The following is a 12,538-nucleotide window of genomic DNA, read 5'->3' as shown; positions in this document are numbered from 1 at the left end:
CTCTATATTTCCATTCGTGGCTAGACAGTCTCATAAGTCTCTGCTTCTTCCTTGAATGGAGGCCGAACTAGTCTCCATCCACCATCACCCTCTTCCCCCTGATAGAGCTTGTTCTCATTCTAAACAATTTCTCCTTCATCTTCATCCACTTCCACTAGATACAAGGTACCAACATGGGTCACAGTTATGCCTCCAATTTATGGGACGTGGAACACTCATTATTCCACCAACACTGGCCCCTTCCCTCATTTCTTTTTTTGGTACATTAATGACTATATTGATGCCATCTCCTGTTTTCACAATTAACTGGAAAACTTCACTGACTTTGTTTCCAATTTTAATCCTTCCTTTACCTGCTCCATCTCTGACTCTTCCCTTTTTTCACTAACTTCTCAGACTTCATTTCTGAACATTGGCTATCTACCAATATTCAGTTAAAACCCATAGATTCCCATAGCCAATTTGACTACACTTCCTCATACCATGCTTCCTGTAAGTACCCCATTCAATTTTCCCAGTTTTTCCATCTCATGACATCTGTTCTGATGAATCAGTCTCCATCTGTTCTGATGATGCAACCTTCAACACTAATGCTTTCAACGTCTTCCTTTTTGTTCAATCAAGAAATCCCGCCCATGATGATTGTTAGTGCCCTCAACCATGTCTGATCCATTTCACGCTCTTCAGCTCTCACCCCTTCCCCTGCCTCCCAGAACCTCTTGTTGTCACCTTCCACTCCAGCTCTGTATTGAATGGATCATCTTCCACAATTTCCGCCTGCTTCAGTGTGATATCACCACCAAATACATCTTCCTCTCACCTCCCCTTTCAGCTTTCCAATGGGACTGTTCCCTCCACGACATCCTTGTTCACTCCTCAGCCATCCACCCCTTCCCTAAAGCATTTTTCCATGCAAGATCAGGAAATGCAACACCCATCTGTTGTTTTCTCCCTTCTCTCCACCCAAGGCCCCAAACACATTTTCCAAGTAAAATAACAATTTACTTATATTTCTTTCAATTTAGTATACTGCATAAACTGTTCATGATGTGGTCTCCTTTACACTGGGGAGACCAAACACAGACTGGGTTATTGTTTTGTGGAACACCTACATTTAGTCTGCATGGCCAAAGATTTCTGGTTACTTATCTTTTTAATTCTTAACCATGCTCACATGCTGGGCTTTCTGCCCATGGTCTGCTACAATATTTCTGCCTTCATCTTATTTTATGCGCTTTTTTTTTCATTTTGTTGGGTTGGTCATACATATCATGTTTTTTTTTATCCCTTCATGTTGAATTCAGATGATTGCTATGTAGCCATTCAGGCTTCACTTGGACATAACTTTTGTTTCTTTACCACATCCATTACCAGTCTGTTTAGCTGATGCAATATCAAATAGTTTGTTCTCCACCCTATCACAAACTTCTCCTTTGTTTTTCCTGTCCCCTCTTCCACTTACAATTCAATCTTCCTTCAGTTTTGATGAAAAATCATCAACCTGAAATGTTGGCCAAATTTTCCAACCCACCTTGTGGTGCAAGTCATTCAAACATTCATTGACTTCAGTGGGACTAGAAGAACCTGCAGGCGGGAGGGGAAGGTAAATTCAAGCCGTTAACTTGGTTTCTCTTCTGGGGTGCTACCTGACCTGCTGAATATTTAGTCCGTTTTTTGCTTTGATTTCAAATTTTCGTCATCCTCAGTATTTTGCTTGTTATTTGTGTCCCCAGGTTTGATCCCTGCTGTTATACGATTACTGATCTTAACCAGAGCTGTCATAAGAACATTACAATCCTCAGCATCAATAGAAGAAAAAGAAACAATTCAGCCAAGGTAGTGCTTTTCTTCAATAATGATTCCTACCTTATGAAAGTAAGCATGAATGTCAAGTACAAAAAGGAACAGACTAATGGGCAACCCATTAGCATGCAGATATTCAGGAAAATAACAATCAATTTAGTATGGTATTAGAGTATATCTCATGGACCTACATTCAGCCAGTTAACTCCTTTAGATGAAATAGAGAAGAAAGAAAATTGTCAAAAATCAAACAACAATCTAGCCTAAGACTCTCACATGGTGCTATACTGGAGATGCGAAAGAATTGTTTGGGCTCCTTTCAGTGTCTGTGTGGAGTTTGCACATTCTCCCCATGTCTGTATGGGTTTCCTTCAAATACTCTGGTTTCCTTCCACAATCCAAAGATATGCAGGTTAGGTGGATTGGCAGTGCTAAATTGTCGCTTGGTATCCTAACCAAATAAAGAACAGTACGGCCTCCTTTGAAAGCAAGTGTATCAGGGACAGAGAAAAAAATGCAAGGAGAGAAAATCCCGAGCCAGCAACTCATTCAAAACTCAATCGTCACAGTATCCTGTCCCATTTGCAGCAGAACCTTCTGGGCACAGATCAGCTTTAGCAGTCACCCACATATCCACTGGAACACTACCAAATACTCCAGATAATAAATATAATCACCTTTGCTTCAAAAAAAACAAACAACATATACATTCACAATTTCAGTCACATGGTCATTATTTACCCCATATTCAACAGGTCAACCGTCTCACTCTAATTATTCCTGCTGAAGTTACATATGAAGTTGAAGCCCATTCACAAATGGTGATACTCAGATATCAGATGGTGCTTTCTGTGATAATGACCACTCTTCTTCTCACTTCCCACCTCAAATTAGATAAATCATTTTCAATCTTGTCAAAAGATAGCTAGAACAATAAAATACAAAACTTAAGGAGTGTTTCTGAAATTGCACAAATCACTAATCCAGTCCAACTGAGAAGTACTGCCTATTGAAAGAAAGTTTTTCTAGGCACTAAAGCCAAGGCTCAGGAATCTTTAACATAGTCCCAGTTCATACAAGAGACCATGAGATGGATAGAAAGCTGGTTCGCAGACAGGAAGCAAAGAGTTAGCATAAATGATTATTTTTCAGATTGGCAGTCAGTGACTAGTGGGGTTCCAAAGTGATCTGTGCTAGGCCCCCAACTGTTCACATTATATATTAATGATTTGGAAGAGGCAACTGAATTTAGGAACTGAAGGCACTGTTGCTAAGTTTGCAGATGATACAAAGATCTGTAGAGGGACAGGTAGTATTGAGGAAATGGGAGGACTGCAGAAGGACTTGGACAGGTTAGGAGAATGGGCAAAGAAGTGGCAGATGGAATACAATGTGGAAAAGTGTGAGACACTTTGGAAGGAGGAATGGAGGCATAGATTATTTTCTTAATGGGAAAATGCTAATGAAATCAAAAACACAAAGGGATTTGAGAGTTATTGTTTAAGATTCTCTTAAGGTTAACGTGCAGGTTCAGTTGGCAGTTAGGAAGACAAATGCAACGTTAGCATTCATGTCGAGAGGGCTAGAATACAAAAGCAGGGATGTACTTCTGAGGCTATATAGGGCTCTGGTCAGACCCCATTTGGAGTACTGTGAGCAGTTTTGGGCCCCATACCTAAGGAAGGATGTGCTGGCCTTGAAAAGGTTCCAGAGGAGGTTCACAAGAATGATCCCTGGAATGAAAAGCCTGTCATATGAGGAACAGTTGAGGACTCTGGGTCTGTACTCGTTGGAGTTTAGAAGAATGAGGGGGGATCCTATCGAAATTTACAAGATACTGCGAGGCCTGGATAGAGTGGACGTGGAAACATCCTCTCCATTAGTAGGAAAAACTAGAACTAGAGGGCACAACCTCAGGCTAAAGGGACAATGCTTTAGAACAGAGATGAGGAGGAATTTTTTCAGCCAAAGAGTGTTGAGTCTGTGGAACTCTTTGCCGCAGAAGGCTGTGGAGGTCAGGTCATTAAGTGTCTTTAAGACAGAGATAGATAGGTTCTTGATTAATAAGGGGATCAGGGGTTATGGGGAAAAGGGAGGAGAATGGGGATGAGAAAAAAATCAGCCATATTGAATAGCATAGCAGACTCAATAGGCCAAGTGGCCTAAATCTGCTCCTATGTTTTATGGTATTATCTCCAAATTTGCAGATGATACAAAGTTGGGTGGGAGGGTGAGCTCTGAGGAGGATGCAGGGATGTTTCAGCGTGATTTGGACAGGCTGAGTGCATGGGCATCTGCATGGCAGATGCAATATCATGTATAAATGTGAGATTATCCACTTTAGTAGCAATAATACGAAGACAGATTATCACTTGAATGGGTGTAAATTGAGAGAGGTGGATACTGAATAAGAGCTTGGAGTACTTGTGTGTCAGTTACTGAAAGTGAGTACGTAGGTACAGCAGACAGTAAAGAAGACAAATGGCATGTTGGCCTTCATAGCGAGAGGATTTGATTTTAGGGATAGGGATGTTTAGCTGCAATTGTATAGGACATTGGTGAGGTGGTGGAGTATTGTGTGCAGTTTTGCTGTCCTTATCTGAGGAAAGATGTCCTTGCTATAGACAGAGTACAGCAAAGCTTTACCAGGCCGATTCCTAGGAATGGCAGGTCTGTCATATGAGGAAAGACTTAGTCAGTTAGTATTATATTCACTGGAGTTTAGAAGAGTGAGAGGAGATCTGTTGAAACTTATAAAATTCTAACAGGGTTAGACAGGGTAGATTCAGAAAGAACATACCCAGTGGTGAGGAAGTCCAGACCTAGGGGTCATAATATGAGGATAAGAGGCAAACCTTCTAGAGCTGAGGTGAGGAGAAATTTCTTCACCCATGGTGGGGGATAAATGTGTGAAATTCACTAGCACAGAATGTAGTTGAGCCCAAAGCACCGTCTGATTTCAAGAAGAAATTAGACATTGGCTCTTGGGGCTAAAGGGATCAAGAAATATAGGGGGGAAAAATTAGGATATTGAATTTGATGATCATCCATGATCAAAGCGAATGGCGGAGCAGGTTCGAAGGGCTGCATGGCCTACTCCTGCTTGTAGTTTCTATGTAGGCCACAAAGGCTCATGATGTGATTCCATCCAAATCTACCTCATCAGGCCAAGGTTGCTGGATAAGTTTCAGTAAAGCACACTGACTGAGTGCAGCTTTGTAGTTCTTTCATTATTTTCCCCCTAATACTCTCTCACCATAGAAATGCATATCCATGTACAGTTTCGGACAAAATTTAACCAAAAATATTGCAAAACTATACATGCTTAGATGTGTAATCTTTTATTATATTAATGCTACATTTTATATGCTCTCAAATTTATTTTCACAATGCAAAACACCTGTACTTACCACTGAACACTGAGAACAAAACTGACTTACCTGCATTCTGTAGAGTTTCAATATTTTGTGGTCTTGTTGCAAGTTCTGCAATTGTCTGTACAAATTGTGCTCTAGCCTTCTGGTATTGCTCAAAAACTGTGGTGGGGGAGGGAAAGGGTGGGGTAAAAATAAAAGTAAACACATTCTTGAAACATTAATTCTCATATATAATGATTCAACAAGTGTTCTAAAACAAAGCAGATAATACTAACTGTGGTTCAATAGTAGAATTCTTGCCTTTGAATCAGACAGTTAGGGGTTCAAGTCTAACTCCAGAATATAAAATATAAGCTGACACTTCAGTACAATACCAAGAGAGTGTCTTTCAAATGAGCTGTTAAAAGTGAAGTCCTGCCTTCCCACTCAGGGGCTATAAAAGATTCTGTGGCACTGTTTGAAGAAATGGGAAATTCCCCTGGCTAATCTTTACCCCTCAAATAATATCACAAAATAGGTTTATCACCACATTGGTGCCTGTGGTAAACTGCAGTCCAGTTTCTGACATGACAACATTAACTACAATTTGTATAAAATTCATTGACTATGAAGCACTTTGGGACATCCTGCGAAGCTATATAAATGCAAGTATTTACTTTTGTATAAATAATCACTGCTTAATTACAATTTCAGATCAAATAAATAACTTTACATCTTTCCCTTGTCTATTAAGATCAATAATTTTTAACTGATTCATTTCTAATGAAAAGCAGCCAGCATAATCAAGGACCCCACGCACCCTAAACATACTTTCTTCCACCTTCTTCCATTGGGAAAAAGATACAAAAGTCTGAGGTCATGTACCAATTGACTCAAGAACAGCTTCTTCTCTGCTACCATACCGGACCTACCTCATATCAAGTTGACCACAGAATCACTACAGAGGAGGAGGCCATTGGACCCATTGAGCTTGCACTGACAACAATCCCATCCAGGCTCTATCCCCATAACCCCATGTATTTACCCTGCTAGTACCCATGACACCAAGGGACAATTTGTCATGACTAATCAACCTAACTCGCACATCTTTGGACTGTGGGAGGAAACCGGTCTTTCTCGACACCCTAGCTATGATTGTAACACTCCATTCCACACCCTCTCCTTTCCTTCTCTATGAGTGGTATGCTTTGTCAGTAAATTGCACAAGTAACAATACTTTTCACTGTACACCAATACATGTGACAATAATAAATCGAATCTAACAGTAGCCTTCATGAAACAAGTCAATAATGCTTATAATTTCTGAAAGATGATTACCTTGTAAAGCTAATCTTTGAGTCATGGTGCCCGTACAGTGTGTAGATGATATATATTGGATCCCACACACGGGATCTGGTGCCGCTGCTGTGCTCTGTGCAGTGTCCAAGACAACCGGTGAATTGTGCTGTGCCGCGGTTACCACGGCGACGAACCGGAAGGGGATGCTGGCCGATCCTTGGTGGAGGTCGCCACTTTGTGATTGTGAGCTGAAGCGCGTGAGCGGAGTGGCTTGCAGAGTGTGAGCTCCGCTCATTATTACCGTTGTCACTTGTTGTTGGCGAGTGTTTAGAGTGCGAGTTTGCAACTTGAAGCTCTCAAGCATTCCCCCCCCACACTTTTTTTCTCTCTTGTTCCCCGCTTTGATTGACAAGCACTCCGTGCATGAATTGTTCGCATTTATCCTGTCTGTAGCAGCAGCAGCCGCCAGCCAGCCAGCCTCAAGCTTTGTTATAGTGCTGTGGTTCTCGGCCTGTGTCGCCGATTCTACAGTGTAAATGCCATATTTTCCGATGAAAAATATAATCGGCTGTGCAATACTCCACAGTACAATTCACCTGAACATGTAATAAGCATGCAGTTTGTTGTACAATCTTGTTAAGCATGCTCTCTTGGGACTAAAGAAAAATTTATGTCAGGAACCCCAAGAGTAAAACACGAATTCAGTTAAAGATATTCACATCTTGAAAGGTTAAAGCGGAAACGATTCAAGTAGCAGCAAATGCAAACGGGAGCTCTGTCTCAGCATCTTTGCGATCGTTCTGAATACAAACGCCTTTGCTCAATATTAAAGTGATTTGTGGCTGGTGTTTTGACTTTTGATTGCGTAACATGTGGAGAAGTCGTTTATAGAGTCAATGTCATGCAACAAATGCTTCTTGACTGGCGGTCCTACCTAGATACCAAGAAAATCAAAATCACGGAATTGTTATATTGCAGAAGGCGGCGTTCAGCCCATCGTGCCTGGACCGGCTCTCCAATGAGCAATACACTTAGTGCCACTTGCCTCCCTCTCCCTACACATTCTTCTTTTTCAGATAAGCCTTTTGAATGCTTGATTGAACCTGGTTCCACCATACTGTCAGGCACTGCATTTAGACCTTAACCACTCCCTGCGTGAAAACGTTTTTCCTCGTGTCATTAAGTGCTTATTTTAACCAATTATTATAAGTCTGTTCTCCCTAGTTCTTGATCCTTTTGCCGTGAACACAGTTTCTCCCTTTCTACTCTATCCAGGACCCTCAATTTTGAATACCTCTGTCAAATCTCCGCTCAGCCTTCTTTTCTCCAAGGAAAACAGTTCGTTTTTCCCAATCAATTGTCATAACTTGCGTTTTTCACCCCTGGAACTAGTCTGGTGAACAATCATAACCATTTTCGCAGAACAAAATGTGTGCCTATTATGTATGGAACAATATAGGTGAAAAAATAATTCGCCAAGAACAATCCATGTTTAGACTGCGTAAACGCCTATGTTCTAAAATACAATGTTCTACTTTTTGAAAAGGACTAGCCAGCTACCACGAACAGCAACTGAAATTGTAAATTGTGTCCATCTAACTAAGGCCTGAATTCAAGTTACTCACATTGATATGTTAAACATATACAATTTATTTTACATCTCAACCCTCTTTTAATGGTCGTGTGTTTGTAAGAATATACAAAAAGCTTCTTTGGATGCTGCCATTCATATCCAGTTTGTCCTGCTACTCATGTTTTGTTCTCCGTTTTCATTAACATGTGCCTTAGGTCTTCTGGTTCAACTGCATCCACTCACATTTTAGAAACATTTATATTGGCAGCCTCCATCATCACTGTCTTAAAAAGGGAAAGGTTTCCCAAGATTCAAATGATATTTTATTACATATATTTTCAACTCCTGAGCATACTCGTCTCTACGTGTCCACTTCAATAGGATTTTCTTAGGAAAAAAGATTGAACGGATCCTTCAGTTAAATTACGTTATAACGGATTTAAGTTGCATACTTAAATCTGCATTACTTCCCAAACCTTATGAATTCTCTGCAATGCTCAGGGTGATTGCACCTGAATGTAAAACAAATATTAATGTCGTTCTCTAACGCTATACTTGTGTCAGATACTGATGACGCAGGCGCAAACGAAGCGCACACGATGGGTATTTCCTCGCTTCGCGAAGAGCGATTAAGTTTTTAGTTTCGTTCCTTTTTGCCGATTTATGTGTCAATCGTGAAGTTTCACCAAACAGGTCAAAGTAAATAAATGACAACTGACGCAAAAATACTTGAACAAGAACTTACCTTTAAAATGTGAGGGTCGCCGCATGATAAACCAGTGCGAGTAACCATGTTTCCAAAATGCTGTGTGGAGTGGAAAGTGAAACTGTGAAACCAGTTTACTAACTCTGGCCGTCCTACATCTGACTTAATCCGTTACTGGGGTAATTACGCATCGATCGGCATTTCAAGGCCCGCCTCTAGTATTTGAACGTCACAGCTTGGAGCTGCTGAACTGCATCTCATTGACCCGGCGCTAGGCTGTCAATCAGTAGCTTTTGTCGTAATGAAATGGCTGTTTAAGGAGGTCCGATATAATTTAGGGAATAGGTACGGAACATTCTACAAATGTCTCAATTATGATTTGGGTGTCATTAAATATTCTATAATAATAACAGAAAAAATCCGAATATTTTAAAGATTACAATTTTATTGGTTGTCAGGATAAAAACCTACGTCTGAAGCCATTTGCGAGGCGAAATCGGTTAGTAATTTTGACATTTGTCTATCTTTGAAAATTGAACTGTTGTGATTGCATGGGCCAAGCGCCAGTGATACTCAACATTCACACTGAAACTTTTGAACTTTCTCAGGGGCACTTAAGCAGCTCATTTGTCATCTCATTACTATATCCCGTTAAACAGTGTTAAGAATGAATGCTTAGACATTGGCGAGTTCTGATATGTTCAGGTTGCGGAGTGCACGTTTGTATTTTTTTTAACATATTCGGTTATATATTACTGCCCAGTAATGGATCAGCGTATTGATCAAAAGGTTTTGCCAGCTTCATGTATTAAAGCTATTGGCTGCACGACCACCAAATCTTATAACCCTTGGAGAGACCAAGGCGATGGTCTGTTTAATGATTAACTAAATTTACAGGTCTGAATAGGGAGGAGGGGATTAGCCATAGCAACTAGCACATAACTTCATAATTTTATACAAACAATTGGATTAGCACCATAACCTACTGAGGAATGTAAACCTTAAACACGTGATCTTCATCCGTGCTCGCTTTAGCCAACCTACTTCAATACAAAGCAGTTCCATGTTTCCACTGGAATTGATTATCCAGGGAAAAAAGCTCTGAAACTTACTGTTTACACCACAAGACCATAAGACATAGGAGCAGAATTAGGCCACTCGGCCCATCGAGTCTGCACCGCCAATGTTGGCGTTTGCTGTTGGTCTTCTCCTGAAGAATAGTTTGTACAATATTGTATTTATGAACTGTTTTCTCACCAAAAGAAATATTTCTGTAGTCCAATACTATAATGTCAATATCCACCATTTATTTTTTAAAGTGCATTTTAAAGGATATCTTTGGAATTATTCAAAACTAGTACGTACTAGTACACTCGGTTCCAAACAAATGCAAAGCTACAAATATTCGATATGCAAACAACGCACAATCTGGAATATAACAGCCAGACGAGTTCAATATTTGTGTATAATGACGATACGACGCTAATGCTGCGGCAGTTTTTCCATGAGTTGATATAAAAGGTCGCATAGCCCACATAAGGCGCTGTTGCTGCTGGGTTAAACCCAAAACCAGCCCACGCGGAAACTAAAAAAAACAACATCGAAGGAGTGGATTTCCGCAACGAAACTCTGGTTGATTTTTGCCATCATTTAATGTATTTTGCATTCAACATATCAAGCAAACTGGCGAGGAACTACTAGAATATGAAAGGTTCGCATTGTAATGCCATCGCAACCTGCTCAAGGTGAAATTGTGACGACATTCGTGTGATAACTCCGGTCTCTTGCTACCATGGGGGAAGAAACGAGGCAAGAAAAATGCGCATGTGCAGGCACTTACACTACGTATAATGTGCTTAATAATGATATTTATCAAATGTGAGATGTCATTATAGGTAAATCTTCTTTGCCACTCTATGTATTCAAATACAAGAATATTTTTCCTCTTATTTTTTACTTTAAACTTCTATTTCTAAGAATAGTTATACAGAGGAAATATCCCAAACGTGCAGAACAGATATGGTGTTGGAGAACGAACTGCGTGTGGTTCTTCTGTTCTCTGCACTACTTTTCATAGATATTTTTAAAAATATGTTTGGCTTCAAGTAAATTATTCAACTCGACTGTGGGACAAATCATCGTCAAAAGTGCCCTGGCTCAAATGGAAGGCTAAATGGAGGCTCCGTCTGTCCTGTCATGTAGATTATGGCACTAGTTCGAAGGAGAGCAGAAGAATTATACCTCTATCCTGGCCAATATTTATCCTTCAATCAACATCACAGTCATGATCTGTTTATTATTACATTGCTGTCAGTGGGTAATTGCTGTGTGCAAATTGCCTGCCGCATTTCCTTTATTGCAATGGTGACTACACTTCACAAAAAAAGTCCATTAGCTCTGGAACGCGTTGCGAAGTCCTGTGGTCCTGAAAGTCGCTATATGAATGCATATCATTATTTTGTTTTTATAACAATTCATCCCTGCTTTTTTCGGCACTTTGGGGCACTAATTGCACCATCTGCTAAATCCACTGGCCTCTCAAATCATAAAATACGACTGGCCTGCATTGGATATACTGCTGTGATTCAAGGTTGGCAGAAAATGTAAACTTTCTTTGCCGTTTAGATAAGCAGACAATGATATAGCACTGATGTTACTATTCAAAATCACATAATCATCAACTACACTCACAGCCTTTCTTTAGGTTATTACTCAAAATGATTTCGGTTCCAGGCCTGTCATTTGCAAGAAGAAACCGAACATTCATAGAATCCTTGCAGGGATAAGGCCATTCGGCCGATCGAGTCTGCACCGACCACAATCCCATCCGGGCCTATCACCGTAACCCCACATATTACCCTTCTAATCCCCTGATACTAAGGGGCAATTTAGCATGGCGAATCCACCTAACCTACACATTTTTGGACTGTGGAAGGAAACCCCGGGAAACACGGGGAGAATGTGCAAACTCCACAGTTATCCGAGACCGGAATTGAACCTGGGTCCCTAGCATTGTGAGGTAGCAATGCCACTATGCCACCATTAGTTGCTTTCGGTCTCAGACAGGATACGGATCTTTAATTTGACGTTCGCTTGATGCATAAAGAAAAACGTTGAACCTATAAATATGCATTCCATTGAGTAATAAGCTGCAGTAGAAATTACTAAACAAGTAGTCATGCGTTTATTAACGCAATATCTACGTGCTTTTACGAAGGGCTATTCGAGCTGGCTATGGAACATTCGTTTGGTCCATTCTCAAGTTGACATTTTTACAGATACAACGTGTTGCTAATGAGTCATTTTACATTTCAGAAGTAGTAACATTAATGCCAGATGTAGTAACGTCATTACATATCATGGTCATATCTCATGGCCCATTAACACCCACAGGAGCGAGGAAACTAATAATGTCAAGCCTGTGAATAACAATGTTTGTTCCCACATGTCAAATTCATGTATACGAAATATTGTACATCGTGTCTTTTTTTTTCCCTTCTGAGCTTCATCGACTGTTCCCTCCCACGCACCGTACAGGGGCCCGAGGAATACAGATTAGGTTATATATATTGATGTGCAGTTAAAAAAATCACACTTCCAAATGAAATGAAGCTCATTTTTTTGAACAACCAATCTCATGTGAAGTAAAAGTGACGTTTTTAATGACAACGTCTTTCTGTGCACGTTCTTACGTGTTTTTGGAGCGCCGCTCTTTTTCTAAGCTGTACGCTGGATTTTACGGTTCGTTTTTGCCACTAGCATCTTGCCACTGTATTCAACCTTCCCTGCACAACACTAACT

At 40.4% G+C, this 12,538-nt stretch overlaps 1 protein-coding gene across 2 annotated transcripts in view; it reads right to left on the bottom strand.

Moving 5' to 3' along the window:
* The window catches only part of spag6 (sperm associated antigen 6), a 135,501-nt gene extending 126,621 nt beyond the window's left edge, over nucleotides 1-8,880 (bottom strand). The window contains exons 1-2 of one of the 2 annotated variants that reach the window (XM_080211160.1): nucleotides 8,777-8,880; nucleotides 5,244-5,339 (exon numbers count right to left, since the gene is read on the bottom strand). In XM_080211160.1, coding sequence (XP_080067286.1) covers nucleotides 5,244-5,339; nucleotides 8,777-8,801 — 121 coding nt within the window. In that variant the 5' untranslated portion in view covers nucleotides 8,802-8,880. Of the gene's footprint in view, nucleotides 1-5,243; nucleotides 5,340-6,497; nucleotides 6,602-8,776 lie in introns of those variants that run through there. The other variant, XM_080211150.1, reaches the window with a different exon arrangement.
* Between the last annotated feature and the right edge of the window lie 3,658 nt (nucleotides 8,881-12,538).

This window comes from Carcharhinus amblyrhynchos, chromosome 2 (genome assembly GCF_965287045.1).
Source record: "Carcharhinus amblyrhynchos chromosome 2, sCarAmb.v2.hapA, whole genome shotgun sequence".
Lineage (NCBI taxonomy): Eukaryota > Metazoa > Chordata > Chondrichthyes > Carcharhiniformes > Carcharhinidae > Carcharhinus > Carcharhinus amblyrhynchos.
This window is presented reverse-complemented; position numbering and strand designations above follow the sequence as displayed.